The sequence below is a fragment of the Haliaeetus leucocephalus genome, unplaced genomic scaffold, assembly GCF_000737465.1.
Source record: "Haliaeetus leucocephalus isolate CR32 unplaced genomic scaffold, Haliaeetus_leucocephalus-4.0 Scaffold773, whole genome shotgun sequence".
NCBI lineage: Eukaryota > Metazoa > Chordata > Aves > Accipitriformes > Accipitridae > Haliaeetus > Haliaeetus leucocephalus.
Window position 1 is genome coordinate 5,522,623 of NW_010973209.1, and position 27,517 is coordinate 5,550,139.

General features: G+C 52.6%; 3 protein-coding genes across 3 annotated transcripts in view; 2 read left to right on the forward strand and 1 right to left on the reverse strand.

The window, feature by feature from the left end:
• Nucleotides 1–5,579: 5,579 nt before the first annotated feature.
• On the reverse strand, nt 5,580–10,824 carry HINFP (histone H4 transcription factor). Its single transcript, XM_010581458.1, has 9 exons — nt 10,548–10,824; nt 10,091–10,317; nt 9,770–9,881; nt 9,116–9,268; nt 8,431–8,508; nt 8,217–8,337; nt 7,963–8,101; nt 7,541–7,665; nt 5,580–6,829 (listed from the first exon to the last, which is right to left on the reverse strand). Exons 1-9 carry the CDS (start codon nt 10,708–10,710, stop codon nt 6,307–6,309), a joined length of 1,641 nt encoding a protein of 546 aa, XP_010579760.1. The 5' UTR covers nt 10,711–10,824; the 3' UTR covers nt 5,580–6,306.
• A 3,051-nt stretch (nt 10,825–13,875) lies between these two features.
• On the forward strand, nt 13,876–23,021 carry LOC104840522 (chromosome unknown open reading frame, human C11orf53). The gene is made up of 5 exons (XM_010581495.1): nt 13,876–13,885; nt 16,582–16,691; nt 20,889–20,931; nt 21,690–21,988; nt 22,620–23,021. Exons 1-5 carry the CDS (start codon nt 13,876–13,878, stop codon nt 23,019–23,021), a joined length of 864 nt encoding a protein of 287 aa, XP_010579797.1.
• Nucleotides 23,022–27,347: 4,326 nt separating this feature from the next.
• Nucleotides 27,348–27,517, forward strand: part of COLCA2 (colorectal cancer associated 2) — a 7,214-nt gene continuing 7,044 nt past the window's right edge. The window contains exon 1 of the mRNA XM_010581496.1: nt 27,348–27,439. Coding sequence (XP_010579798.1) covers nt 27,348–27,439 — 92 coding nt within the window. The remainder of the gene's footprint in view (nt 27,440–27,517) is intronic.

Below are 27,517 nucleotides of genomic sequence, written 5' to 3' on the forward strand. Positions count from 1 at the left end.
CCCCTGCGCAGGGCAGGGCCGCGCTGGGCTGGGCTGGGCGGTGGGCGGGCAAGGCGGGAGGGGGGCTCTCTGACCCCAGCCCAGCGGTGGCTAGCAGCCCCCCGGGGGGCCCGGCTGCTCGGCCGTGCCCCTCTCCGCCAGCTTTGTCCCCGCTGCTGCTCCTGCTGCCTGTCGGGGCGACAGGATGGGCTGCTCAGGCAGGCAGCACTGCAAGGCAGCGAAAAATCTTCTTAAAGGGACCGGCCCTATTTCCTCTCCCCGTAAGCCAGAAGGCCCTGAGCATCCCCAGCGCACAAGTCTGGGTTTTGCCAGCCCTGTGTCCACACAACTTCCACCCCCCGCCCGCCCAGCACCCTCCCAGCTGCCTGCTCCTGATCACATATGAGGCAGAACCCACCGCAGCTCCTTCCGTTGCCACTTCAGCCCAAAACCCTGTGAGCCCAACACTCCTGCCCAGGATGCTTCTGCCCCAGCTCAGCCCTGCACTGACCTGGGACAGGGGCCCCACCACCGTGTAGCCACCCCAATGGGGGCACAAGCTGGGTGAAACCAGGGCTGCAACGCAGAACACTGCCTGGGAAGCCCACACCAGGCACCGAGAACCAGGGCTGGTGGGGTTACACCTGGCTGCAAAGGGCCTTGATAGGAGGGTGCCCCCGCAGGGCTTTACCCCCAGCACACGCTCCCCTCTGTGGCTCATCATGCAGGACCTGCCATCCCCCTGCACCTCCACCCTCCACAGCACCGCGCCTGGCTCCATCCTCGCTGTTACTCACACCTCTCACCCACCACAGCACTTAAACGTGAAAGACATATGGAAATGAGTGGCACTAACAAGAGTATTAATTAAAAAACCATCTGTTGAGCCAAGGAAAGCTTTCCCCTCCCACAGCCAGCCTTGGGCAGTGATTTGGCTCCTTGGTGGAGCAGGATCTAGCCAGAGGAGAGACTGTGGGGCAGGGCAGCCCACAGACTGTGCAGGGAGAGGGCACAAGGAGGTAGCCATCGAGCCAAGCTCCACCTGGAGGTCCTAAGTCATCTCCTCATGGAGCAAAAGGCACGCTGGACATATCCAGTTTGCTCTGCGTTCAGCACACTGGCTCCCATTCCCAGGGCACTCACTGTTAGCAGGTCTCAGCCCAGGCCCCCTCTGCGCAGTGCAAAACAGCCCTGCTTTCCTGCAGGTGGGCACAAGCAGGGCCTGGGAGTGAACCCCCTTGATACTAAAGCCCCTTCCTTCTCAACTGCTCAAGGCTGGGTCAGGAGCTCCTGAGACCAAGCTGGTGGCAATACAGAAACCAGCAGCTGCTGCAGCATCCCGCTCTAGTCCTTTCAAGGTGGAAGGTCAGCAGGGATGGGAGTCCAGTGCCCAGAAAGGCTTGGTGGTCAGTGTCATGGGCACATTCAGCATCCATCTGGTCCCCAGCTAGGGCCTTCCTACAGTGGCCTTGACCACAGCTGTGTCCCCATGGTGGCTCACATGTTCAGGGCAGTATCAGTGGCAGAGGGAGCCTGTCCTGGCTCTGTAACCTAAGTCCAAGGCTCCAGGGCAGAGCCAGCAGAATTTCTTTGCATGACTGAAAAACCTGTGTGATTTCCTGTAAACATACTTTTAATTACCCATGGTGGTGCTGCTGGTCCTCCAGCTCCCCTGGCAATCCCATCACATGTGCTCCAGACCACCTTCTCCTTCCCTGGGCAAATAAAAATTTTAGCTTTTCTATTGCTGCTTCAGAGGGAGCCAGGGCGGTCCCCAGGGAGCACAGGGCTGTTCCTGGCTGGAGGCAGGTACCACCATCAGCATGAGTGCAACCCACTGAGCATTGCCCCAGTGAGAAGTGAAGGGCCAGTGGGGAGAACAAATAGTTTAGGGAAAGGAGCGTGGTCAGAAACCCACTCCTGAGAAGAGAGGTGGCATAGCACAGGGTTACACTCTGCCTGACAGCTGCAGCAAGCACAGAGGGCAGATCTACCTCTCAGCCCAGGGCCTGGCCCGCGTGCGGGAAATACCTGGCAGGGAGAAATCACAACCTGCAGCACAGATGGGATAGATACTCCTGCAACAGGCACAGGCATACATGCTACCTCCCCCCTAAAAGGGGATATGAGCCTCCCCCAGGAAGCAGCCAGGCAAATGGAGGCCAAGACACCAACGTTCCCAAGCCCAGCTGCAGGAAACACATGCAGGTCTCCAGTGCCTGCTGCTCAAAGAGCATCTCCTGCTGCTAGAGACTCAAGGGATGGGGCCAGGCAGGAAGGCAGCCCTGAAAGACAGTGAGTCCAAAACATCTCCTCTCAGATGAAAGCCTTGGGACAGACAGAGCTTATGGAAGGAGCACAGCAATGGAGACACATGGCGAAGGGAAGCAGACATCCAGGGTGGAAGCCTCCCTTGGCGTGGGGCCAGCGGCCACAGCCCCAGACAGCCCAGCTCTACCCGGAGGAAGCTGTAAGGAGAGCAAGAGCAGCAGATTTTGAGCTGTTTGGCAGTCCCCAGCTCTCACTGCCAACTCTTCCCACAAAACAGTGAGACAGGTGCTTACCAAAGGTGGGCAGCTGCTACCAGGACTTACCGCATGGGATGTGGCAGTCGCACTCACAGATGTCGCAGCGCAGGAACCAGCGGGCCCAGCCTGAGTACTTGGTGACACAGGCTGAGATCTTGATGCAGCCACGGTTGAGGAAGGCCCCCAGGTGGGCCTGGGTGCTGCAAGACGAAGAGCACCTCCCAGTAATGTCCCGCTCACTGATCTCGATCCGACCTCGCAGGCAGATCCCTGTAAGAGCAGGGCCAGAGCATGTCACAGCGTGCCCACCAGCCCTACAGCCCTCTCGCAGAGGGCTGGGGTAAAAGAGGGATTGGAGACATGCCTGTAGCCCTCCCACCTGCTCCCCATGCAGACAGTGTGCGCTGTCAGGCTCAGTGTGACACCCAGTGGTACTCACGGAGGCAGGTGGGCTTGGGGGTCCAGCGGCCATTGGACTGGCAGGCACTGGCCGGGTCTCCCAGCAGCAGGAATCCGGGCCGGCAGCTGTACCGCACCACCGAGCCGACCCACCAGTCGTTGCCATACACCACCGAGTTGAAGTCCGCTTCGGGTCGCCCACAGTTCACTGGGGACAGGGAGGTTCCCATGGGCATTGCAGGACTAGCAGCCTGTGCTGCCTGCTTGGTAGAAAGGCAGCCCAAGGGGATGCACCCAGACAAGGTTGCAGGTCCTGGGCGAGGACCAGGGTGCTGGGTGGGATCTGTGGCTGCCCCAAGCTGTGTCCCCTTGTGGCCCAAGGACTGGGCTGCTGGAGAAACTCCACACATGTGTGCATGGCACAAAACCTGCCCTCCCCAGGCTGGCTGTGCCAAGCCCTGCAGCCTTCCCCAGGCCCCCCCTGCCCCGGTCTCTGTCCTCTAGCTGTACCTCGGCAGAAGGACTTGTAGCCCAGCCAGCAGCAGCTGCCATTCCCACACTGGCTCCTCTTCAGCTCCTTGTGCTTCCCCTTGCAGCCCCCCACGCAGATGGGTGCTGTGCCAGACCAGTAAGTATCCAAGTCTCCTGGGACCACAGGGAGCAAGGCAGAGCTGGGCTGGGGCAGGGAGTCAAGGACCATCTTCCTGCCAGCTGCCCAGCCCGCAGAAACCCGCTGGGAGGTGGTACCAGCCCAGCGAAGGCTCATCTTGGCCTACTCCTGGACCCCTGCTGTGGTGAAGCATGCATCTGCTAGCGGCCCCCAGCTCTCCTGCAAACCAGCTCCCGCTTCCCCTGTGCCAAGCCTCAGCACAGGGGTGTGACAAAGGTCTTGCTCCCTGCTGGGGAAGACCAGTCCAGCCAGGTGCTCTGGGGCACCCTGTAAGCCCCTCTTCCTCCTGGTGCCATCAGCTCTGGGGGCACCCTGTAAGCCCCTCTTCCCCCAAACACCCTGTTACCTTCTGGGTCCTCGCAGGAGACCAGCATGGCCAGCACGGTGAGGAAGAGGAAGCCCAGTCCCATAGTGCACACTCTGCCCTCCTCCCCTTGCCCCTCGAATCAAAGGCCCCTCTCTGCTTGCCCAGGAGAAAGTGAACTTGGTTTCCATACACACAGAACAGGGGATGCTGTAGGACATGGGGGAAGGGAGGAGACATTCCCTTTAATGCCAATCCTCTCCCCAGCAGATAATCTCTGGCAGATTACCCTCCCTGGGCCCAGTGTTTAAAGGGACAACTCCTCCCAGTCACCACAGCCTCACCTCTGCTCCCAACACCTAGCACTTACGTTGTGCTGGAGCACCATAGTCCAAGATAATGCAGGCACAGCCGTGGCTTTGGCAGCAGAGCCCCAAGGCCCGTGTGTTGGAAAGGGGGCCAAGCTGGAAGTGCTGCGAATACAAACCTGGCAGGAGGCCCTTCTCTCGAAGGCATCCTTGGCCCAGCTCTGCCAAGTACCAGGGAGCAAGGGCAGGGAAAGCTGGACAAGGCCTGGCCGCATCGCATGCTGGCAGCCCAGGGATGCTCTCCCCAGAGCTAGCAGCATCCTCCTGCACTGCATGTTTCGGGGCTGCTGGGACAGCCAGCTGCCTCCCACCCTGCCTCACTCCAAGCACAAGGTGCCCATCACATGGCCCTAGCTCCATTTCACTGGCCCATGGGAGGCACTCTGCATGCACGCCCCTGGAGAGAGCAGTATCAGGGTGCAGAGGTGTGCACTGCCCTTCACACATAGATCCAGCCCCAGGAAACCTTCCCACACAGCCTGCAGCGGGCAGCTCTGCCCACTTCATCCCTGGTCCTTACCCAGCCCCTGAGTATGGCAACTGCAGAGCATGCTGCCCCTCACCCAGGGTGCAGGCCTAAGGGGCCGCTCTCATCGCCCCATTCCAAGGGCACAGCCACGAATCACACCCACAGTGTAATTAGAAAGTGAGCAGATGGCTAAGGGTTTAGTATAAAGTGATTTCCTCCATTAACCTGGAATTCCAACAGCTTTTGCTGAACTGCTTGAAAAAGGAGATGGGAAGAAGTCAGCATCCAGCCGAGGAGATCAGCAGGGTGCCTCCCTGACTCCATCTGAGCACACCACCTGCACACACAGGGCAGTGAGGGCCCAAGTGTCACCACAGTGACACCAGCCTCACATTGTTCTTATCCAAATCACTCCACAAAGGGCAAGTTGGCTCTGCTCACAAGCCCAAGCTACTCTCTATATTCAAACAATGACATTGCAGGCAGCTGACATTCACACCCTGAAGGAGGCAGCAAAAATCAAGCCCGTATCAGGACAGCAGGGAACAAGAGTGCCAGAGTTAAACCTGGCCTTCCAGTGCCACCTCTGGGGACGTGGAACAACACGCTTTTCAAGGCAGCCGCCAGCTGCACCAAGTGGCAACACATAGGATGTGTCCAGAGATCCTGGCAGCTCTTCAGTGCCCACCTCCCACACTCCAGGCTCTAGGCAACTTGGTCTCATTCTATCACGACAACATGCCACAGCTGGCAGGGACGGGGCTGAAACAGACATCAGACACTGGTTGGCCTGGCAGTCTGACTTTTATTTGTCTTGCCAAAGTACACTTTGCCCAACCAGAAGCCCAAACCCCAATGTGGGGAGGAAACCCAGGGAAGGACAAAAGCAGCAAGAAGCTCCCAATCCCGCAGCGCTGCAGGGAGCAGTAGCCTGCAAGCGACAGCACCTCCACCCTCTCCCACCAGAGATCAGTGCAGTGTAAGGGGATCAGTGGTGCAAAGACCACCAACAGCACCAGCTGAATGACCTAGGAAAGATGATGTGCAGGGAACTGCTGATGAAGGCAGAAGCAGAGCCATCCCTTGGAGAACAAAGTATGGATGGGGGAGAACAGGCCTGCTAAGGGCTACACATCTCTCCAGGGAAGAGGCTTCAGCCGCAGTGTCTGCTCAGCACATCATCCTGCCTGGGGAGATCCTAGCTGAGGACCAGGCTCAGCAAAGGCTGACAACTTAGCTGCACAGCAGCAGGGACCATACCACCAGTGAGTGACCCAGAGGGGAAGGCCTGTGTCAGGCAAAGGCCAACCCTCCTGGAAGGGTGGGAGAGGCTTGCTAGTCCCTAATCCCCAAAAGGAGGAGACAGACAGCTCTTTCCAGCTCAGATCACTTGACCCACAACTGAGAGAGACCTGTCCTTCCCCTCTCCCCATGCTGACCAGAACCAGCAGCCAGAAAGGCTGGGGCAGCAGAAGGGGAATTTAGCCAGCTGCAGACAGGTGAAGACAAGCTCAGCCCTCTCCCGCAAGCACTTCCCAACCTCCCCCACCGGCCCAAGTTTTCCTCGTGCAGAGAGGCAGGTGAGCACCTCACACAATCTGGATGCCCAGCTCCTCAGCCGTCTTCTGCAGACGGTCCATGACATTCTCCTCCAGCTCCACAGCCAGCCCGCCAGGTGCTGACACCTGCTCCTCTGAGGATGTGCTGGCCATGACATAATACACAGTCTCACTCTCTCCATGCTCATTGGTCCGGTTCACCACACGGATGATGGGGTTGGCCAGGGTGCCAGGTTCTTGCTCGGATGACAGCGCTGCTCCCAGGAAGGCACTCGGCCGTGCTGGCTCAGGGTTGTCAGCAGAGCAAGGGGCCGGGCGCAGTGGGGCCACTTGCAGCTCAGCAATACTGTTCTCCACCAGGGGAGCCTCTGCCGGGGCCTCCAAAATGATGCCCTGCAGGTTGCCCTCACCCTCAGACAGCACCACACACTCAGTTGAGCCATCCAGTGCCTCCCCCTGCTTCTCTCTGTCCTTCAGTATCTGCTCTGTCAGCTCCACGCTCTCGTAACGCACCAGCTGCAGCCTCATGTAGCCATCCTCATGTTCCTTGTACCTGAGCAGAGATAGGCATGGGTGATGGAGCCAGTCACACTACAGCCCCTTCCCAAGAGACAGGTAGTAGCCTGAAGCAGCAGCCAAGGAAGGGGCACTATATTCTAGGTTTCAAAGCCCAGTGCTACATAGATGATACTGGGCAAGTAAGATAAAAACCCTCCAACCCCTATCCCTAAAAGCACATCCATGTGGCAGCTTCTGAGCCTTCTGCCAGGGTTCTATCACCTCCCAAGCCCATCTCCTTCCACCACTCTGTTTCACTGGGAGCATTTGAAGTCCATCCTCTTCCCCTCCCAGCTTTTAGGCTCTGGAAACCCTACGGAGTTTCCTAGAGAAAATGCAGCAGAGGCATCTGTCAAGAGATTGATCTACAGCAGCTTTTCCTGGAGTGGGACACCTGGACCTGCCCCCTGCCAAGCTCAGAAACATCCCACCAGATGCAGCTGTGATGGCACCATTGCTAATCTTGCCCCTAATCTCAGACCCACTGCTGGAGCTGCCACCCAGCACTGCTCTGTCGCTGTGCCAGATCCATTCGAATGCTTGCTGCCCAGTGTCTCCCAGCCACTGGGAAATGGGTCTTGAGCACATTACAGGCAAACATCAGAACCCAAGCGCTGCCAGGTCTCTGCTCCAGCAAGACACAGGATGCAGCTCCAGCGCTCTTGCACTAGAGAGGAGATAGGGAGGAGCTAAGGATGGGCAGTACCTGAAGCGAGGATGTCCCGAGGGCCATTTGAACTGGTGTTTCTTCCTGAGGTGGACAGTGAGGTTGTTTCCACGTGTGAAGCACTTGTCACAGACATGGCACTTGTACCGGGGCTCTGAGTCACCCTGAAGGGCAGAGAGAGCGATGTGAATACCCCTTGAGCCTGATCAGAGGGCCTGGTACCCATGCATGTGCATGCAAGGAGGAATCAGGTTCTCTGAGAAGACTGACATGACATATCATTGCAGCAGTAAGAGAGGAATGCAACCTGACCTCACATTCCTACAGCCCTGGTCAGCCTGGGGCACTTGACATGACTTTAGCTTTTTTCCTCATGCTTCTGTACAGCATGTTGCACTTAGCAGTTCTCAGCCTCATTGGGAGAGAGTACACAGCAGAACAGCCCTCTGCTCCCTTCCCACCTCATGGACTTTCCGGTAGTGCAGTTTGATGGAGCAGAGGGAACGTGCAGTGAAGCTGCAAGCCTCAAACTCGCAGCGATAGGCTGGCTCTTTGCTGTGCGTGTCCAGATGTTTCCTCAAGTCAATGAGATTCTTGCAGCTAAAAGGAAATTATAAGGGAACAAGGCTGAACACTGTGTAGCATGCACGCACACGCATGCCTCTGGGTGCTTCTCCGTCAGCAATCTGGGAAGACGGAAAGCCCTGGTCCTCACCTGTAGTCACAGTAGTCACACTTGAACGGCCGCTCCTCGCTGTGCCGAAAACGAATGTGATTTCGCAGGGAGGAGGGCAGCGGGCAGGTCATGTCACACAGAGGGCACTTGTAATGGTTCACTGTGCAAAACAATGGGTGGAAAACATTACCACAAAGCAGGGGAAAGCATGCACTCTTCAGAGCCTCAGTTGGGAGAAGGGGCCTTTACTCACCATGGTTCCTCATATGGTCACGGAGCAGCCTCTCTGTGGCAAACCTCTTGGAGCAGTGAGAACACTGAAACCTCTGCTCTGCAGCATGAAGGCCAGGGAGAAAGGGGATGAGGCGGTGAGAAAAGAGATCAAAGCAGAGACAACAGCACAAAAAGAGGGAAAAAGAGGTAGTTACAGTAGAGCTGGGAACCCTTCTCTCCAGGCAGACACAGCAGACACTGACTACAAAGCCAAACAAAGCAAACAAAAAAAAAAAACCACTTGCAAAGACCAATCTGCCTCCCCTTCGCACAGCCTCCTTGGGCTGCCAGTGCAGGAACTGGGGAGCAACCATCACACACACATCACCAGCACAGCACAGGGGAACTCAGCAAGCAAATCCCAGTGCTGCTGCAAGTGCCCAACTGCTGCCTTTGACTTCAGTCCTGGGTCCCTGCAAGAGGAAAGCTCTGGCTGCAGCAGTGTGAGACCTGTGCAGCCTTGTCAGCCTCCAAACCTCCTGCCTCTGCAAGAAGACACTTCTCAGAGATTCATCAGTGTCTGAGCTCCCAGTCATCAAAGAAGCCAGACTGTTTCCAAGCACACCCATGCCCTTTCTTGCAGAGAACAGGCAGCTCTAGCAAACCAAATGGCACAGTCAGAAAACCGCTCACAAACCACTCCTTCCCCACCCGCAGGAGCTTACGGTCCAGTGCAGTCTGACGGCGGATGTGGTCAAAGAACTTGGTGTTGTTGGCGAACATCCCCCCACAGGTAGGACAGGCCACCACCTTCTCCTGCGTGTGGCTGCGCAAGTGCTCCCGCAGTTTGCAGCGCCCCTTGAAGGTGCAATCACAGTCTAAACAGAAACAACAGAATGCCATTAAGATCCTTCGCACGTGGGCCACGATCCACAAACTGACTGAACGGCAGGCTTCTTGCTTGTGTTTTGGCTAACAAGGATCAACTCCCTGCTCTGAAAAGCCCACAAAGCAAGGTCACAGCAGGATGAGATCACTAATGTACAACTGGTGTGGCCCCCCACCCCTCCACCGCAAGCAGCTATGGCAACTGCACAAACACAGGAGAGAGAAATTATTGAAAGAAAAAAAAATGAACTGGAGTCTTTTCTTCTAGGTACTAATTAAATATAAATGAAAAGTTCAATATTAAGCACTCAACTGGATCCCCTGAAGGAGATTCTACAGAAACATTTCACTGTTACGACCATGCACATGTATTTTTGAAGTTCAAGAGGCTCTCTGAAACCCTGCCAAGGAGTGCAGAGTTCTCTCGTACAACGTTTGCAATTCAGCCCTGTGCAAAGCACTCTAGAGAGGCCTTGCATGCACCCACTAACCTTTCCAACCACAGAGGACCACGTGGTTCTCCTTTCCTGATGCCTTGTACTCCGAACAGAAGCTGTGATCCTCCACATGCCGATAGAACCACTCGGGATTATCAAATGATCTCTGTTGGGGAGCAAGGACAGGCAGAACAGGGTGAAGAGATCAGCACGAGCTGGCCTCAGCCAGAGTACAACAGGCACTTTCACACAGGTACAAACACAGTTAACAGGCAGGCATGCAGGTGAGCTGCAGAACAAAAGCAGCTCTCCTTCCCTTGGCTGCCACATCACAGATAACCCATAGGAAAGTGAAATTGCGTCCCCTGTTCTCACCTCACAGTACTCCCACAGACACAGAAAGTTCTCCTGGATCTCAGGGATGATATTGCGGCTCTGGAAGTCCAGCTGGCAATGGCTCACATCTGTCTGGCTCTGCAGGGCCTGCAGCCCCCACTGCTTCAGCTTGGTGTGGTAACAGTGGAAATAGACGTGGCGAATGAGGTCAGCTGAGCTCTCTGGGGAACAGAAACCACATTCCTGCCACAAACACGTGTATTCCTCTGCAACACAAACAGGAGATATACAGACCATAATTGTCTGATGGAAACTCTCCAAGTAAAGCTCAGGTTCCCGCAAACAGAGAAACACCACGGCTTTTTTCACGAGATTCCAGTCCTGCAACAGGCAGCGCTGCTCTCCTCCAGGAGAGGAAGATTCTCGCACAATGAAATATCTCAGAGGAGAGGGCGGGCTCGCGAGACGCAGCGGGTCGAAGCTGCCAGCTCCTTACCGAGAGGGTCCATCTCGTCCCGGTGTTCCCCGGGAAGGTGCTGCTGCAGGTGCTGGGCCACATGCTCGCAAAACTCCTCCATCTTCGAGGCCACGTAGGTGCACGCCTCCCACTCACACTGCAGCACCAAGGCCCCCTTACCGCCGGCCTTAGGGGGCGGCATGGCCGGGGCCGCCGGCCCCGAAAGGCAGAGCGGAGACGCCGAGGGTTCCCCCTCACCGTCGCCGTCACCCCGCTGCCCGAAACCGGCCCGGGCGCTGCGTCCTGCGGGCCTCGGCGAGGGCAGGGGCGGCCCCGCGCTCCCGCAGCAGCGGCCGGAGTCGGGGCTAAGCCACCGCGGCGGGCAGACGCCCAGAGGCACCAAACCGGCGGCGGAGGGGGAACCGGGAAGCCCCGGGGCGAGGGGGCAGAGGGAGGCTCGGGAGACCGCCCCGCTCACCCCCCGTCCGCCCCTGCCCCGCCGGGGGGCGCCGGAGCCCAACGGACCGCGCCCGCCCAATAGCAGCCGCCCCCCGCTCAACCGCCGACCAATCCCCGCGGAGGAGCCGGCGGCGGGCGGGCAGCGGCCGCGCGGGCCCGCCAGGAAACGGCGCCGGCTCACAAAGGTTCCTGGGCCTTTTGGGGCTGAGCCCCGAGCCGAAATCCTTGCAGACAGCCGCGGGACCGACTGGCGTTTGGTTTTGGGAAGCCGGGACCGCTTTCGTTGTTTTAAGATTTGGCACGGGACCTGGCTTTGCGGTGGTGGAGCGTGAAGAGCAGCACAGGCCACGTACATTAATTTCAGGTGCCTCCAGAAACATTCCGTGCCTAAACAAGAGAGTCCTCACAGTGCAAAGACTGCAGTCAAAATCCATGCAGCTGGGCACCCCAGCCAAGTGCCGAATACAAAACCCTTCAGTACTGCAGTTCCTGCTGCGAGATAATGCAACATATTCTCTTTACTCCGTAACAAGAGGACAGATTGAAATGACAGCTTGGATTAAACAAATATACATTGACTATGACATCTGCTGTTCCAGGCTTTTGTAACACAAAACAGAGACACAATTCTCAGAAAGTTTGCTTTGGCGCAGGTAAATGCCATGCTAAAACGAAATGGGATTGTATAAAATGTGCCACAAAGTGTGCCTTGCCAATACACAATTGCTTCTATAACTCCTGTCATACACACCAGGTCTCTCCTCCAACGTGAATGGAAAGTACATGCCCAAACTCACTAAATTATATAGAAAATCTGAGTATGATGCTTTTTCAAATGAAAATGTAAGAGATGGATCTCATCTAAAAGAAGGCTGGCTGAGTTTCTATTTTCTCTCTGTTTGTTTGTTTTCTGCAGGACCTCTTGTTTTCAATGTAATTATTTTGTAACCAGTACAGAAAACACCTGGACTGGCTAGGCAGTGCAAAGCTATTAGCTTGAATGGGGCTGGGATTTAACTTGCATATCCGAACCAAAGTATATAAATATCGGGCACAGGAGACAAAACTATCTGGGAAGCCTGCCAGGAGGCAGGTGGCAAACTAAGCCTATTGCTGACAAAGCAAAGACAGCCCTCTTCTGCTGTGACTTTACATCTGCCCACGCTTCCCCAACCCACCTGGTGCTTTCTGCCCATTCTATTACCTGTCAACCAAATCTAAGACACCTGTGGGTAGCAGGAGGGGGTGGCCAAGAATGGACAGGCCAAAATAAGACTTGTCTTATATAAGAGGGCATATATACACAGTGAAAGACTCTGTACACAGGAGCTTGAGTCTTCCATTGTCTTGATCGTGTGATGTCCTCTTGGTCCTGAGCTCCATGTCTGAGCAGGCAGAATACCTGACTTGTTCTGCAACTTAAGAATATTGGGAATTATTCAAGGTGTTATTTCAGCTCTGCATTCCCCACTTGCCTCTATGGCGTGAGCAGATGCAGCCTTTGCCAGCTGCTGCTCTTTGTATTTTATTTTTCTTCTGAAGGAAAAGAATAATTACACTTAAAAAACCCATAACCTTCCCCAGGAAGGCAGTTCACATGACAGGCCAAATTCATCTCCAGCCCAATGCCGGGGAAAGCGCATGGAATTACAAACAGGGACGGATCTTACCTAATAGACCCGCAAGCTGGCAGCAGACGCCACAAGAGAAGAAATATTTAATTATAAGGAACGTATTAGCGCCAGTCTTGTCCTGGTCATGTAAGATGAGCACAGCAATGCTGTGCACCAGCCCATGCTGCTTGTACACAAAGCACTCCAGAGATCATCTGTCTCACCACAGCCTGCCCTTACTGTATTGATAGGTTGTGCTAGCCATGTTGCAGGGAAAACAGCTCTCTTGCAGCAAATGCAGATATGTTTCAGAACCAGGATATAAGCTATGATGTTTAAAGAAGAATTTGAAGGCTTAACTCTGTTTTTTGGTTCAGATTTTTTTGGTTCAGAAACAGACTTGCTACCATTTGGAGGCTGGGAACAGAGGAATGGCTACAGCAGGCCTGGCCAAAGGTCCCTTTAACCTGAGTCCAGCAGCAGTGTAAGAACAGGTCCTTTCCTGGCTGCTGTTCCCCCTCCTGGCACCTCACTGGGGACTAACCTCAGACCTTCAGAAAGGGGATCCCTCGCTTGATAAAGGAAAGCCAAACCCTGGCCTCCCCGCCAGGAGCATGTGAGTTTGCTAAAGGATGTTCCTTCCCGTCCCATGAGCATGTTGTCCCTGGCTGAGTGCTACCCCTCTCCCCGCAGGTGCTAGCAGATGCCATGCAAAGCCTCCTGGGTTCACAGTGTCCAAAGATCCAGTTTTAATTGTGTAACACACAAGCTAGCCTATGGGGTCCCAGAGAAACAGTACTACTCCCCAAGCAAGGCCTGCTGTGTGCATCTTCAACAGCACATGGGCATCTCACACTTACTCACGAGAAGATGCTCTTGTCCCAAGCCTTGTTTTTCCAGCCAGGTTCCTAACCTGTAAGGAGATGGCTCATCACTGCAAGACTTGCCAGCCTTTCACTTTAACCCAAGATTTTTCCATCAGTAAACCTCACCTCAGTTTTCATCCATGAAATGTTGGCTCAGACAGGAAGGAGACTCTTTGGGAATGATCCACCACTGGCCATGCAAATTGAAGTGAAACACACATCAAGAGATTTGCATTTAAGCAAATCCCAAACAAGGTATCACGGAGACATCACTAAATTGTGGAAAGCATATTTCTGTCAGGATCAGCTGGAACTTTACCAGTGGAGTATGAGCACTGGCTTCAGTCTGCTCTGGGAAGCTCATGACAGTCAGCCTTTCTCCAAAGTCCTGCAGAATCTGAGAGCTGGGACTTGTCAGCAGTGACGACAATGGAAACAGGTGAGTTTCAGCACCTTGACTTTTCACAAGCGTAAAGATACATCTTCATAGAAATATCAGGGAAAGAACATACCTTGCCATCCTTGGGCTCATATTTAAAAAAAAAAACAAAAACAAAACCAAAACAAAGAGGAGGAATAATTGTCTAAAATCCACATGTGGCATCTTTAATGTCCCAAGAATTCAATAGTACCTATTAGCATGTTCTGCCTTCTCTAGGCTGAATTTATATTCCCTCACAATGCAATATTTTTCCAAAAGGCAGTTAGATAAAAGTGATGTGAAATACGATTCAATTTGCTTGAAAATTATTTAAACTCAGGCCTAAATTAGCATTCCTTTCCCCAGTGCTGCCAATAGCAGAGTTATTTGGAGTGTTAATAGCTGGCATCAGATCCTGCTAAATAACTCACTGAAAACAACAGGTTTATTTATGTGAGGCTGGACTGCTAAGTTAAAAACAGCGTTAAATGACAGAGCCATTACATTGCTTACTTATAAGAATTTGAGCAGAGGAAAAACTGTGAGTATATGAGTGAAGTAAATTCAATAGCACAGCATCTGTGTGTAAAAGTAAGGAGGTGTGGAAACATTTTTCTAATGTCTTTAGACCATAGTAAAGGTCTTAGGCAAACAGGACTGCAGAAGTGCAGATCATCAGACACTTGCTAGAAATGGTCACAGACAAGCAAGGTCAGTTAACACAAAGAGGTTGTAGGGTTTGGCAATATCAGACTGCAGAATAAAAGAACAAAAGCTGCTCACAGCTTTTCCAGTGATGCTATTTCAGAAATATCCCCATTCTGAAAATTAAATATAAGACTGTCTCCTTGGCTTTGGTCCTCCTGCAAAAGTTCTGTGCTGAATCTTCAACTGGATGCAGCTAGCAAAGTCTGCATGAGTTATTGCAAGTATCAGACCATGATGGAGCTGAATGAACTGTGCTATACATTTCAGGCTTTTCTATCAAATTGCAATGCTGTATCTTTAAAGGAACTCTCATGCAAAGATGCAAAGTTTCCAATGCAGAAAGTATAGCTGTTTCTGCCAGTTATACCTGCTCTGCCACAGCTTTTCAGCTCCAGCTACATGTGCGCACCAGGTACCCATGCTTCCAACTGCTCTCAGTAAAAACAGCCCTGAAAAGGGGCTACAGGAGGGAGTTTTCTTCCTTGGGCCATAGAAAAGAGCTGGCCCCAGTCTCAGCTGCAAGAGTTGATAACCATTTCTGGCTGTGTCCTGGCTTGTCCACAGATACTCACTGGTTGATATGCAGACTCAGTGTTTACCTCTATTTTGACTGTTTTGATCATAAGCTTTCTGGAGCACTGTCTCTTGCAATGTGTTTGCCTTGTGCCTGGTCTTGGCTGAAGTCTCTCTGGTTAGTACTCAAACACCCAGTTGCCCAAAATTGCAATTTCTATGGCCCAACAGAAAACATTTGGGGTAACCTCAAGCCAGCACTGAGATTCTGGGTTGTTTAAACCCTCTACTCTTCCCTTTCTAAGCTCTCCACGTGCATGTGCACCTGGGGACACAATGCAACATGAAAGAAAGTGATAAATGGAGCCAAATGACACAACCTGAAAAGCAGAAGGGCAAAATGGTATATCACAATTTTAGAGATCAAACACATCAGCTGTGGAATGGCTGGTTTTGTTCCCTCAGGAGAAGATGGCTGCATGTTTTCCAATAGATTAGCTTCAAAGTTAAGTTCTTCTCTGGAAGATTTCAATAAAAGCCCATGTGGACACTCCTCCCTGGTTCCACAGGTGTGAGCTCTCTGTTCAGGCACAGCCCGCTAGCCAGGATAAAAGAGCCATCCCTGGTATGGTACCTCATACCTCTCTCTGCTCACTCGTGCCAAAACACCTGTACACAAGGCAGATCTCGCAAAGCTCTATCCAGGCAGAGGAAGAGGACAGATGCCTCACACCAAAAGTCACACAGACCCTAGGGACAGGTTGTGCTGCATTCCAGGCAGGTCAAGAAAACAGAGCCAGGCCTGCCGTCAGTCTCTTGGGTGACATCCTGAGACACTGAACCCCTCTTTGTGCCTTCCTCAATAACCTTGATAAAACAACGGAGTCCCCAAGTCCCTGTCTGTACTTGCTGTGGATACAAAGCAGACTCAGCAGTCAGCTCCTTTTCCTTTCCTGAGATCTGCACTGTGATTCACATCACTGTTCAGAGCAGCGACTTCAACTGTCCAGGGTATTTCCACCTTTGCTGCACTGAGGTCAAAGCTCGCAGAGCAATGTGCTGAAAGCCAGCAACTCCAGAAGGGCAAGGAGGGGCTAAACCATAGCATCTCTGCTGAAAGCAATAAGGGCTGTAGAGTTAAATCAAATGTTGCTGACCCAGAGGGGAAATGTAGGATGCCCCAGAGCTCTCTTTGGAAAATAAAAGCCTAAAACCATCAGCCAGCCATATCTGGCACAGAGGGAGCTGCATGGAAACCACATGGCACCCAATGCTGAAATACAGGGTAGGGCACCTCAGACTTTGTTCTCTGCAAGTGAGCAGCCCTCACTGTTGGGCTCCTAAGGGATGATTTTGTATTAATAATAGCAGTCTTTTATACTTCCTTCCCAACTTGGTGTACAGAGGCGATGAATTTGCTTCTTCTGTAACAACCTCTTCCAGCTGCTATATGCTTTCATTGAACTCCTCTAATGCTCGTTTCATTCCCTCAGTCCCTACAGATTTTGGAAAACGGGTGTATCAGGGAGTGCGAGTGAAGCACACAGTCAAAGATCTTCTTGCTGAAAAACGATCCAGGCAGAGCAGTGGCTCCTGCTTCAGTGTAAGTCACTTCTCCCCCCCCCCCCCCCTTTTTTTTTAAACCAGAAAAGTCATGTCATGTAATCCTCTGGTTTAAAGAGCATTTATGTTGAGTTCACTGTTATGTTGAGGGCACTGCCAATATTGGCAGGGAATAGCAAAAACATTTGCAACACTAGTGTTTGCCCCCAAAGATCACAGATGGCTCCTTGATTTTTTACATCAGTGAACCTTTGAGGGATTAAAGTTCCCCCCCCCCCCCCCCTTTTTTTCCAACCCCCAATTAACACCTTTCCAAGTCAACTTCCTTTTTTACTAGCTACAATTGAACAGCTCAGCACCACAAAAATAGATGTTCTTCCCTGAATGTTGTGCTCCTTCCAGCTCCTCTCTGGCATACTAGAGTGCCAGGGGAGATGCAGTGATGTTATGGTCTGGAAAGAGGCCAAGCATCAGTTTGTGAAAGATGATTACTTCTTATAGTGGTTCTATGGCAACAGGAAACCTAAGTCAAATTCTAGTATGCTACGTTGTTTTTCTCAATTACTAGCAAGAAAAGTGATGCTGTCCCCAGAAGAAGACACAATATTGCAGGTGCCAGCATGTGGAATCCGGTGGCACAGTAAGCCATTCCCTGTGCGTTGTCAAGGCTCACCTTTACCAAGCAGCAGCACTTTACTTCCAGGCTGATTGGCAGCAATGGGGTCACTGACAGATAAGGAGATGCAGTCAAGCTGCTGAAACTGTGTCCTGGAAGGAAAGGGTGGGAGCAGAGACCCGAATTACCGGCAGCAGAGGACACATATTAGGAGCTTTGATGCTCTTTTCCCCTCAGGCTTTTTGCCTTTAGCAAAACAAAGAGACCTCAAAGGGACTTGCAAGTATTTTTCTCACTGTTACTTTCATGCATGTTAACTCTGTGTACCAAAACAGGCAGAAAACCAGCATGGGCATTACCAACCAAAGCAAGATCTAGCCATAGATATCTTCACAGCCTTCAGCTAATGCAGAAAGGCGGAAGAGCCCCTGAGCCACAGACAGTCACTGGGAAACACATGCTCCCACCAGGCAGGCATTTAGGAATACTGCTTTGGGGAGCAGCAGGAAGCAACTGCTGTGTTTGCTCTCCCTGAGAAAACAGAACCTGCTTGATGACTATCATGCTTTACCTGCTATCTTTCTAGAGGCCGCAGCTTCAACGGCTGCAATCAAAAGCCCTAGGAACTGTAAAACACTTGCTGCTTGCCTTATTGCCCTTTGCTTTGTATTCAAAAGCTTAGCAGTTGTGTGTCTATCTAATGCAAAATCAGCTCTGTTGCTAATTCCCTATGAGAGACGAAAAATTATTGTGCAGGGCAAACATCCGTATTTGCTCGAATATATCATGAAAAGAACAGCTGTAAGTGCAGCTCTGTTTATCTGACATAATATAATCCAGAATCAAAGCACACGGCAGATAACTGAACACCCCTTTGTATATTTATGATGCAGTGTAATTTAGCTGCATCTTTTGTTTGAACATGATCTTTGCTCCGAAATCAGTAAGCCTTTGTTATGCAAGGGGAGGTCTATGGAGGAGATCTGCTGCTGAGGAAAGGTCATTGCTCATCAGAGGTGAGCTGCTGGGCTGTTTACTGAAACAGTAGAACAGCAACAATTTCATGACAGCCAGGCCCTGCACACATCAAATGATAGGAAACCAGTGTGTACTGTGATGAAAACCACACAATTTGGGCTTCTGAGTTCCCACCAACTGCAGGGCAGAAGGGCTTTAGGGAGGGTCTGACTTTTTTCCTTTAGCTCATCTACTGTGTAGGCATGAACCAGCAGTTACCCACTGCATAAAAGCATTACCTTCTTTTCTCAGGTGGGAAAACTGGTAGGTACACAGATGAAGTACTATGCCCAGCAGCACTCAGAGGCCAGGGTCAGATCATTCAGCAAACTTGCTGTCAGCAAGCCAGTGAGGTGCCCTGCCTAGACTAAGCTTTGCTTTTCTTAATTTTTATTACTTCATCTGCTGTTCTACAGATTGGGCCCAGAGAGGAGATATACTGAAGCCAAAATATGGTCAAAGGGCACCATAGGACCCTGTTGCAGGAACACGTCATTATTATGACCTGGATCCTTGCATTTAGTCCCCCAAGGCAGCCTTGTAGCTGAACAACGCTCCTGGGTTACCAAGGCAACGAAGCAACACGGCTCTCTAGAGTACGCACCCCCAGCCAGTATCTCTGCCCTGTCATATGCAAGGGAGGCTGAGACCAAGCTTATCAACAGCTGAACATGCTGTGGGCTCAAGTGATGCTAAACAGACGCACTGTGTTGCAGAAGATCCAGCTACCTCAGTCCCAGGGCACTGAAAGTAAGTAATGCAGAGAGGAAATGAACTAATGGGCTTCAATTAAGCCAAGCCATTCATCACCGTATAAGGAGCCAGGAGGCAAGTGAAATGTAGGTCTCTGCAAGTATGTGGGTACCTGCTAAGATGAAGGCCAAAGATGGGCTGCTGCAGAGGTTCTTGCAATTGAATTACGGCAGGTAAAGCCCTTGCAGCTAATGTTAGCTCTGTGGCTATCCATCATAGGTGCGTGCAAGAGGACCTGCTGCCTGTGACACAGTCAGATAGTTTCAGTGGCTGTTGAACAGACAGAATCAAAGATGAACTTAGATGCACTGGTAATTTGAAATGCTCCATACTAGAGGCTGACAGCTATGCCCAGGGACCTTCCTGTCCCTCCAGCAAAGCATCCCAGCCCTCATCACTGCAGCCCTTTGACCTGTAGGCAGCATCTGTGCTACCCGCACCTCCTAACTCAACTTTTTCCTCAAACACAGTATTATGGGTGCCAGATGACAGTACTAGATTACTTCCCAGTGGGATGTTAAGACTGCGATCTAAACACTAGTGCAGAGGCCTGCACCATTACTTTCAAAGAGATTCCTCCTCAGTGAATGCAGACACAAGCTGGCTGCAGGATACAACAGCCATGGGCAGGCAGAGAAGGTGGTGGGGAAAAACCCTGAAGCAGGAGAAGGTGTTACTGATGTGACATGGATGCTGAGAGAGGTGTCTGCTGAGAGCAGATTTGCATGGGGAGGCTTTAGCTTTGCAGGGCAGCGTGCATTACCAGCTATAATCCTCACTGAGGTCTGTGGCTGAAAATGGTCCAGCTGGAGACAGGTGCAAGCCCCAGCCCTGACCCTGCAATGTGAACACTCTCATCTGCCCGCAAGCCAAAGGGCTCCTTCCTGACACCTCCTATCACTCCCACAGCCCGTGTGACTTGTGTGGTCTCAGAGCTCATTTTCATGACGGAGCAGGGAGCAGCTGCAAGCCTCCCTCAGCAGTAAAAGGAAGTCCTAGCACTGGCAAATTTAATTCAAATTTAAACCTCTAAATTTGGTTGCTTGCTGTGGCAGGAACCTCCTGTTTGCACTATGCAAACTGAAAATAACATGCCACCATCACTGGCCAGGGCAACAGCACAGCTAAAGTAAATGCAGACGTGGGCACTGTATTTCTGCTCTAAGGGTTTGGAGGTCTGGAGACAGAACTCAGTGAAAATCCATGTATGAGCTCTGCTCCAGAGGAGCAGATGCTTTTGCCACAGTGCTTTGTAAGGAATTAGCCACCGTGAGCACCGGGGTCACTCAGGGCTAATTCTTCCATGCCTAGGGACCAAGAGGAGAGTATTATTATCAGTATTGCTGTTGCACCCAAACAGTAGCTACAAACAACTGCCTTCTGCACACAGCCTGCTTGTTCTGCTAGGACGGGCCAGCTAAAGCAGCTCTGCGGCAGGTAGATGCAGCACAGGAGGGCTGGGCTAGAACATGAGTCATGCAGAATCTGCCTATTTTGATCAGCCAAGAGCTTAGATACCAGCTTATTGAGACCTGGTTTGTGCCAACACCAAAATGACTGCTCAGAATTATGCCTGCATTAAGGGACCCTGCAGTACATGAGAAAAGCCAGTTATCTTGATATTTCTACTGTTATCAACTCTACACAAGACCTTCAAAATCTCTTCTTGGCCTACATCTGCTAATACCTCAGAGGCCACAGGCTTGAAATCTTGTAGTTAAGCTCTTCATACTTATACCATCAAGGCTCAAATAGTGCATCTGAATTATGCCACCACCTTCCCAAACTACATGCTTAGAGAGCTGCCTAGCTTTGATAGGACACTTTTTAACATATCTTTATCTTTTGCAGGGCAACACCAGCACACCGCAGTTACCATTTGTCCAAATGCCAGGTGAAGTTTTCCTCCACCAATAAATACCTTCTATGCAGGTTGGACAGTTGACACTGCCCCTGTCTCTTCTCCTCCAAAGGACACAAAGTGAGCAAAGGAGCACTGGAGCAGGGCCACCCCTCAGAGGGAGCCCAGGAGGAAAGCAATTGAAACAGTCAAAACAGGAACAGCAATAATAAAAGAAAGGCCCCTGTAATCTTGTATGAAATTCCCAAAGAGGGGAAAGAGAGGTAATTAAAGCAGTTCCCACCTCTTTTGAAAGAGGTGCCGTGCAGATCCCCTTCTTTTCCCTCTGTGTCTCCCAGTTTTCTGTGGAGCTAAAGAGAGAAAGCACAAAACCAGGAGCTGACCTGTTTGTCCCTTAGAGCTCTTGGGCAGGGAAAGGGGTGTGAGGCTGGAACAGAGGCAGGTGGTTTTGCAGCTGTAACCCCATCCTCCTCCCAAGGGCTGTAGCAGAGCAAGAAAAAAGCAAAGGCTGGTAAAGCTAGCCTCAATCCCCCAGCCTCATACTTGAAGCTTCCCAAAACATATTTGGTTTGCTGCAGATGGAGGTCATCAGCTGGATCAGGACAGTCTGAGGTGCTAAAAGTAATTGGTCTGACACACCTGTTTCAAGACAGGATTGACTCCTGCCCTGGGTGATGCTGGAGAGAAAAAGGTTTTAATTTGCACCTGCAGAGGTTCCATTAGCTCTGTGCTTCCCCAGGTGCTGCTGTTTCGGTTTCTCTTTAGCCAACCCTTTTTTCTGACCACCACAGGCTCACCTTCTACGGCTGCTTACTACGGCGTCAGGAGATCCTTCACAACTGAGTTGGATTTCCACAACACAAAGCAGTTTGTCAGTGATGTCTACTCATCCCCTCTAGGGTCCAAGCCCTTCTCATGCAATTCCTCTGCTACTCAGGGCTACTCGGCACTCCTGGACCCATATCTCACCGACCAATATGGGGATTACCGTGCTACTCCCCTCACAGCTGGTACCAGCTCCTTCTTCAGCCCTTCTTCTGTGCCCCCTCTCCTGCCATCCTTCCCTAATGACACAGCGCACTTCCTACTAGTGAGTGAGTCTGTGGTTCTCAGTCACCCAATGAAGGATTACCTGATTTAAAGCTGGGGGTTAAGTCAGGGGGATTCATGTGGGAAGGATGTGGCTGTTACAGGAGGCAGCCGCAGCAGAGTGCACAGCAGATGGGTCAGGGCTGAGGGGGAACGTTTTTTCTCTTTGTTGCGGTCCTCTATCTAATTGTCCCCTCTTCCTGTTGGAGACCAGCTTCTAAATTAACAACCTTCCCTGCTCCCCAAAATAACTACTCTGTTAAGCTCCTTAAGTTTCTAGAAACATCCTTGGTCAGCTCCAGGCTGTTGCCTATCCCCATCCCTGCCACTTCCCAGGAGCCAGCTCCATCCACACATCCAGGGCAGAGCTCCTGGGCCCTGCAGGGTCAGGGCTGGTCAGTCCCACTGGGAGCCTGTTCCAGGCCTCACCCACTACTGACAGCATGGATGTTTCCTTTCAACAGTTTTAACACCAAATACTGCCTCAGAGCAACAGAAATCCTTGTGAGTGTTCCCAGCTAGACATTGGGGATAGCTTGACTTGGTGAAGCCAAACTAGATATACCATTACCTCCAGGATAAGCTTTTATTCTTAAGGGTCTTTCTTGCCTTCTCTCCCCGCTTCCATGCAGAGAGAGCCCTGGGAGCAGACCTCACCCGACAGTCTCAGCCAGTCAGATAGTGCATGCTCAGACCCTCTGCAAGCACTGCCTGCCAGCGCCAGCTGCCTCTCCTCACAAGAGACCGGAGGCGTTTCCCCATACCGAAGCTCAAGTTGGACCCCAGCCATCCCCGGAGCCCAGCCCTACCCTCTGCATCCTCTTGAAGATGTCCACTACTCCACCAGCTATGCTGCCACCTCATCCTACTCTTTCTCACCATTCCTGACTGTGGCAAACGAGCTTACCTCCAGGATGAGCCACCTCTCACCAGAGCAGTCCTTGGAGATGCCGCCCCTTCACGATAACTCTGCCTGGGCAAAAGAGGATGGAAGTCCCATCTGGGGGACTTATGAAGGCCGGAGAACTTATTGATGAGAGATAAGATCTGGACGAAAAGAACAATGGACCATTATTGAAGCAAATTAATTATTTGTATGCTTTTTCCTAGAGCTGGTCCTTCAAACAGAGGATGCTAACAACATGCAATGCTTTATGCTCTGTTTAGAAATACAATCACTTGGATCTACCACATTTAGCTTACAGTAGTGCCTTCTAGCACCTTATGAAAGTCATTGCTCACAATCCTGCTGTGTCACAAGTAAAATACACAGCCTGAAAAATATCTGCACTCTATGGGCCTTTCCTAAAAACAAGGATCTCAGGTACTTCTTTTCAGATGCCGAGAGAACAGGTTGCTCTGAACCTTAAACTACATCTACAGAGCAATGTTACCAGAAGAGATTTGGGAAGGCTGGGGAGCAAGGCAGGGGGTGGGGGAAGCCCTCCTTAATAGCACAGAGTCTGTGTAATGGTATCTGGTTAGCATAAATGTATGTCCCTAACGCTAACACGCTGCAAACAAACATGGCATTGTCTTGGGCAACAGTTATGGCCAGAATAGCAAAGACATGGCGCATTTGAGCCTACAGCACAGAAGGCTACAACCGAATAAAGCTCACCATTCTACACCAGGGCCTGGCAGACAGCTTAGGGTGTTGGCAGGGACTGTTGGGGCACCGTCCTGCCTGCTGATCTGCATGCAAGGAACCCTCTCCATCCTTCCCACCTGCAACGCACAAAACACATCCTCCCCCGTTTCCCTCCTGCCCTGAAGAAAACACCGAGCTGTTCCCCCTCTTGCCTACGCCAGATCAATACAAGTGATGTGAGTCGAAGCCTTGTGTCAGTGGGCATGAGGCAGACTGCTCCCAGCCCCTTGCCAAGAGACATCCACCTGGGGCTGTCACTGGCTTCAAGGCTGATCTGAAGTCCCAGTGCCAGACCGGGACCCATGGCCACTAGAGGTAGCTCTGCACACACAAACACACAGAGGAGTCCTGTGCAACCCTCACAGATGCAGCCAATCCCGCCTGCTGCCTCCGTACCCGATGGAGGCTACCCGCTTTGCCTCATCTCGTCCCCTAGCCTGGCATCCACAGAAGCAGCAACAAAAGCCTTGCTGAGGAAGAATGGGAGCTTTCTAGGGCCTGAGAGTGTGTAGTGATGAGATGCTTTAAGGCCATCCTTGCCTTTTCTCCTCAAATCCTGGGGCTGATTGGGCCTTTGGAGCCTCCTCAGCACCCTCCCAGGGATCATAAATGGCACCGGGGTCACAGGATCAGGCCCAGAGCATCGGTTCACATCATGCTGCCTGCAGGCACCTCACTATGAGGGAACGTGGACTGGGAGATGCAGCACTGCACCTAGAAATGGGCAGCAATAGCAGGCCCCTGTAAGCAACACTGCAGAGAGCTGCCAAGTGGGCCAGGCCAGTCCTCTACACAAAGGCCTTTCTTTTACAGGCATACCACCTAGCACCATCCCTGCCACCCCTCATCCTGTAGCCCAGGAATGTCCCTGCACCTCAGTGCACACGCAGCAACTGTACAAGCCCCTTGCTCAGCCCACACCTGGCAGACAACACCTCCCTGGCTGTTCAGGCACCCGTAGACCATCCAGAGTATGTCCTGGCATCAAAGGATGGACTGAGTGCTCCCAGGGATCTCAGCACCTGCCCCAAAAGGGAAGGTTCTGTGCAGGCTGCCCTGGAACAGACCTCTCACCCTGACCCCTCACAGCATGGCTGAGAAGCAGCTGTGAGAGACGGAGCACCAGCAGCCCTGGTGCAACGTGCCCAGAGGAGCCCATTTATGTCTTCAGGGGCTCAGCACAGCCCCTGCTTCTACCCCACCAGTGTCGATGTGCTCCTGGGGCAGTGGCTCAGTGCCATCCTGGGGTCACAACCATGGGTCAGCCCCAGCCACTGGGTGAAGCTCACCCCTGCAGCCCTGCTCAGCCACTGGCCTGCGCCCAGGCTTCCCCAGGGGCCAAGCCCCCTGGAGCCCCGGCTCGGGCAGAGGACCACAGCTGGCTAGGACTGCCCGGCTCTGGTCCTGGCTGGGCTGGATTCCCTCCCAATGCTTCCTGATTCCCCAGACTTGTTCAGACCTGCTCGGAAAAGCAAACTCCAGTGGCTCTCTGTGCCTCAAATCTCGCCTCTGCCCACCCCATGGGCTGCGCCCTTCTTTTTGCTAGTCGGGCCCTGGAGAGACAGGGAAAGCTCAGCCCGAGGAAAGAGCCAGTGGCCAGGGCTTCTCCACACATGTGCTAAGCTGAGCTAGGCTGCCTCCCTGTTTGGTCCGTGGGCACCACAGGCTCCTGCGAGCAGCAGGTGTGGAGCATCCTGGGGTGACGCCTGCTCAACCAGAGCTGCTCCCCTGACCATGAGCCAGGACAAGGCCAGGAGCCCCAGAGCATCTCGGGGTGTGTGCCGGTCTCCTTGCCCCACACCCAGCCCCTGCACCCCCAAACCGGAGGCCTGCACAAGCCCGCAGCCTTGTTCCACAGCACGACAGACAACACCGCCAGGCTGAATTGCTGTCCGTAGCTGCTATTTGACAAAGTGGTGAAGCAGTCACCATCAGCTCTCTCAGCTGTACCTTCTTCAAGGGACTTGCATGGATGGGGACACCAGGGTCAGTCTGGCTGTATTTCTGTCAGGCTCTGAGGGGGAAGCAGGGACAGAAAGTTTTTGAGCTGTCTTGGAAGTGTTTGACCCACTCTGGCATTTGGCTCTTAACCAAGGCAGGGTCTCTGTGAGCCTGGAAATGCTCTGAAACCCAGGAAATGCAGGAACGCCCCAAACACGGGTGCTTCATGTTTCCTTAAGGCATACAGCTCAGTCATGACTGGAGCCGAGCAGCCTGCATGCTCTGCTCTGTGGTCTCTGATTACAGAGGTAAACATTACCCCGGCTCCCGGGAGTGCCAGCTCCCCTGCACAGCACCCGCAGCCTCACCGGGCTCTACCCACCCACCACCGATGCCTCAGCAGGAAGCAGCCCCAGCAACGCAAGGGCTTCAGGTCCCAAACAGCTTAGCATGGGCAGGTCTGTGTACTCCCCTGCGACGCCCCCCGCCCTGCAACTTTCCCAGCACAGCATGCTCCTTTTTGCTGCATCGCGGGGAGGGGGAGAGGGCTCCTCTCCAGAGAAGCCTGTGGCAAGCATCCTTGCAGAGCCACCCCGAGCAAGGCTTGGCCTACCAGGAGCTGCAGAGGCACTCCCTCTGCACCAGGGATGGCATTGCCATTGCGACCACTCCCCACAGAAATCAAGTGTATTTGTTCAACTTAAAGGAAAAGAAAAGATTCAGCTGCAACAATAGCCAAACTGAACTGCTAGTAGATTATTAACAGCCTGGCCTGCTTTCTCCTTCAGCCAGCTATTCCCAGGGCATGGCAGAGACTGCACTGCCCAACGAAAAGTTTAAACGCAACCTAAAAAACCACTTCAGTATTGTATAGTGATGAAGGGCCATCCAAAAAGTGTGGCATCCTACCACACACTGCAACCCCACCACTTGCAACACACAGGGCAGGCCAGCACTGAAGCACGTAAGAAGAGAGGGGCCGATTTGTGCAGCAAGAGCAAATAGTCTGAATTAGGGGAAAACGCAGATAAACTCCAATATAAGCCCAGCATCTGGACGGAGGGAAGGGAGTGCTGTGGAAGGAAGTGGGGTTTGGGTAACTTCAGCTACCTGGGTGCCCAGGGCAGCCTCTTTGTTATGCCACGCCTGCCCACTGCCATTTAGGCCCCAAAACCTTAGTATTTAGCCTTAAAACGTAAAAAAATGTGCAAGAAGCAGCTCAGTCCCTTGCAGAGTCCTCTCTGCAGGTAGCAGATGAAATATGAGAGGGCTGGAGCGCAGCCTGTGTGTCTGAGGGGAAAATACTGAGCCAATTTCAAGGCATCTGCTTCGTTCAGGGAAAGATGGATAAAATCCTGCAAATGTCCCAAAAGCAAAGGGTGGGGAGGGTGGCCCCACCAAATCTTGTTCCCCCAGACCCTCTGCTAGATGGGGATGTGCTCAGTTTCACAAAAAGATAGCCCATTTTGTGGAGCCTTTGAATATTCAAATTGAAAGTATCGCGCAATCATTGATTGTCAAATCATTGGTTTCTAGAGGTTTTAAATACTTGGCATTAGGAGAGAAAAACTCAAACTTATACCCGTAGGGATAAAACAATAATATTATCGGGATCCACCTGGCATTGCCACCGGGCAAGCAGGTCCCTTGGCCCCCAGATTTCAAGCCTGTTTCCTCTTGCCCCCTTCACCTGCTCTGGGGCCAGGGCCAGGGCCACCACTCCCGCCGCACCGGGCGCCCGGCAAGGTGCTGCCCGCTCCTGCTCAGGATGTCCGGTAAGCCCTGCCGCGACCCCCACCCCCCATCCCCCCGCCACCCCATTTTGGGTCTGTTTCGGGGTTCGCCGGGGTCATTTCGCGAGTGAGGCAATCTCGCCTCCCAAGCGAGGAGGAACCGGGGAGGGCGGGGAGGAGGGAAGGAGGAGGCAGGGAAGGGATC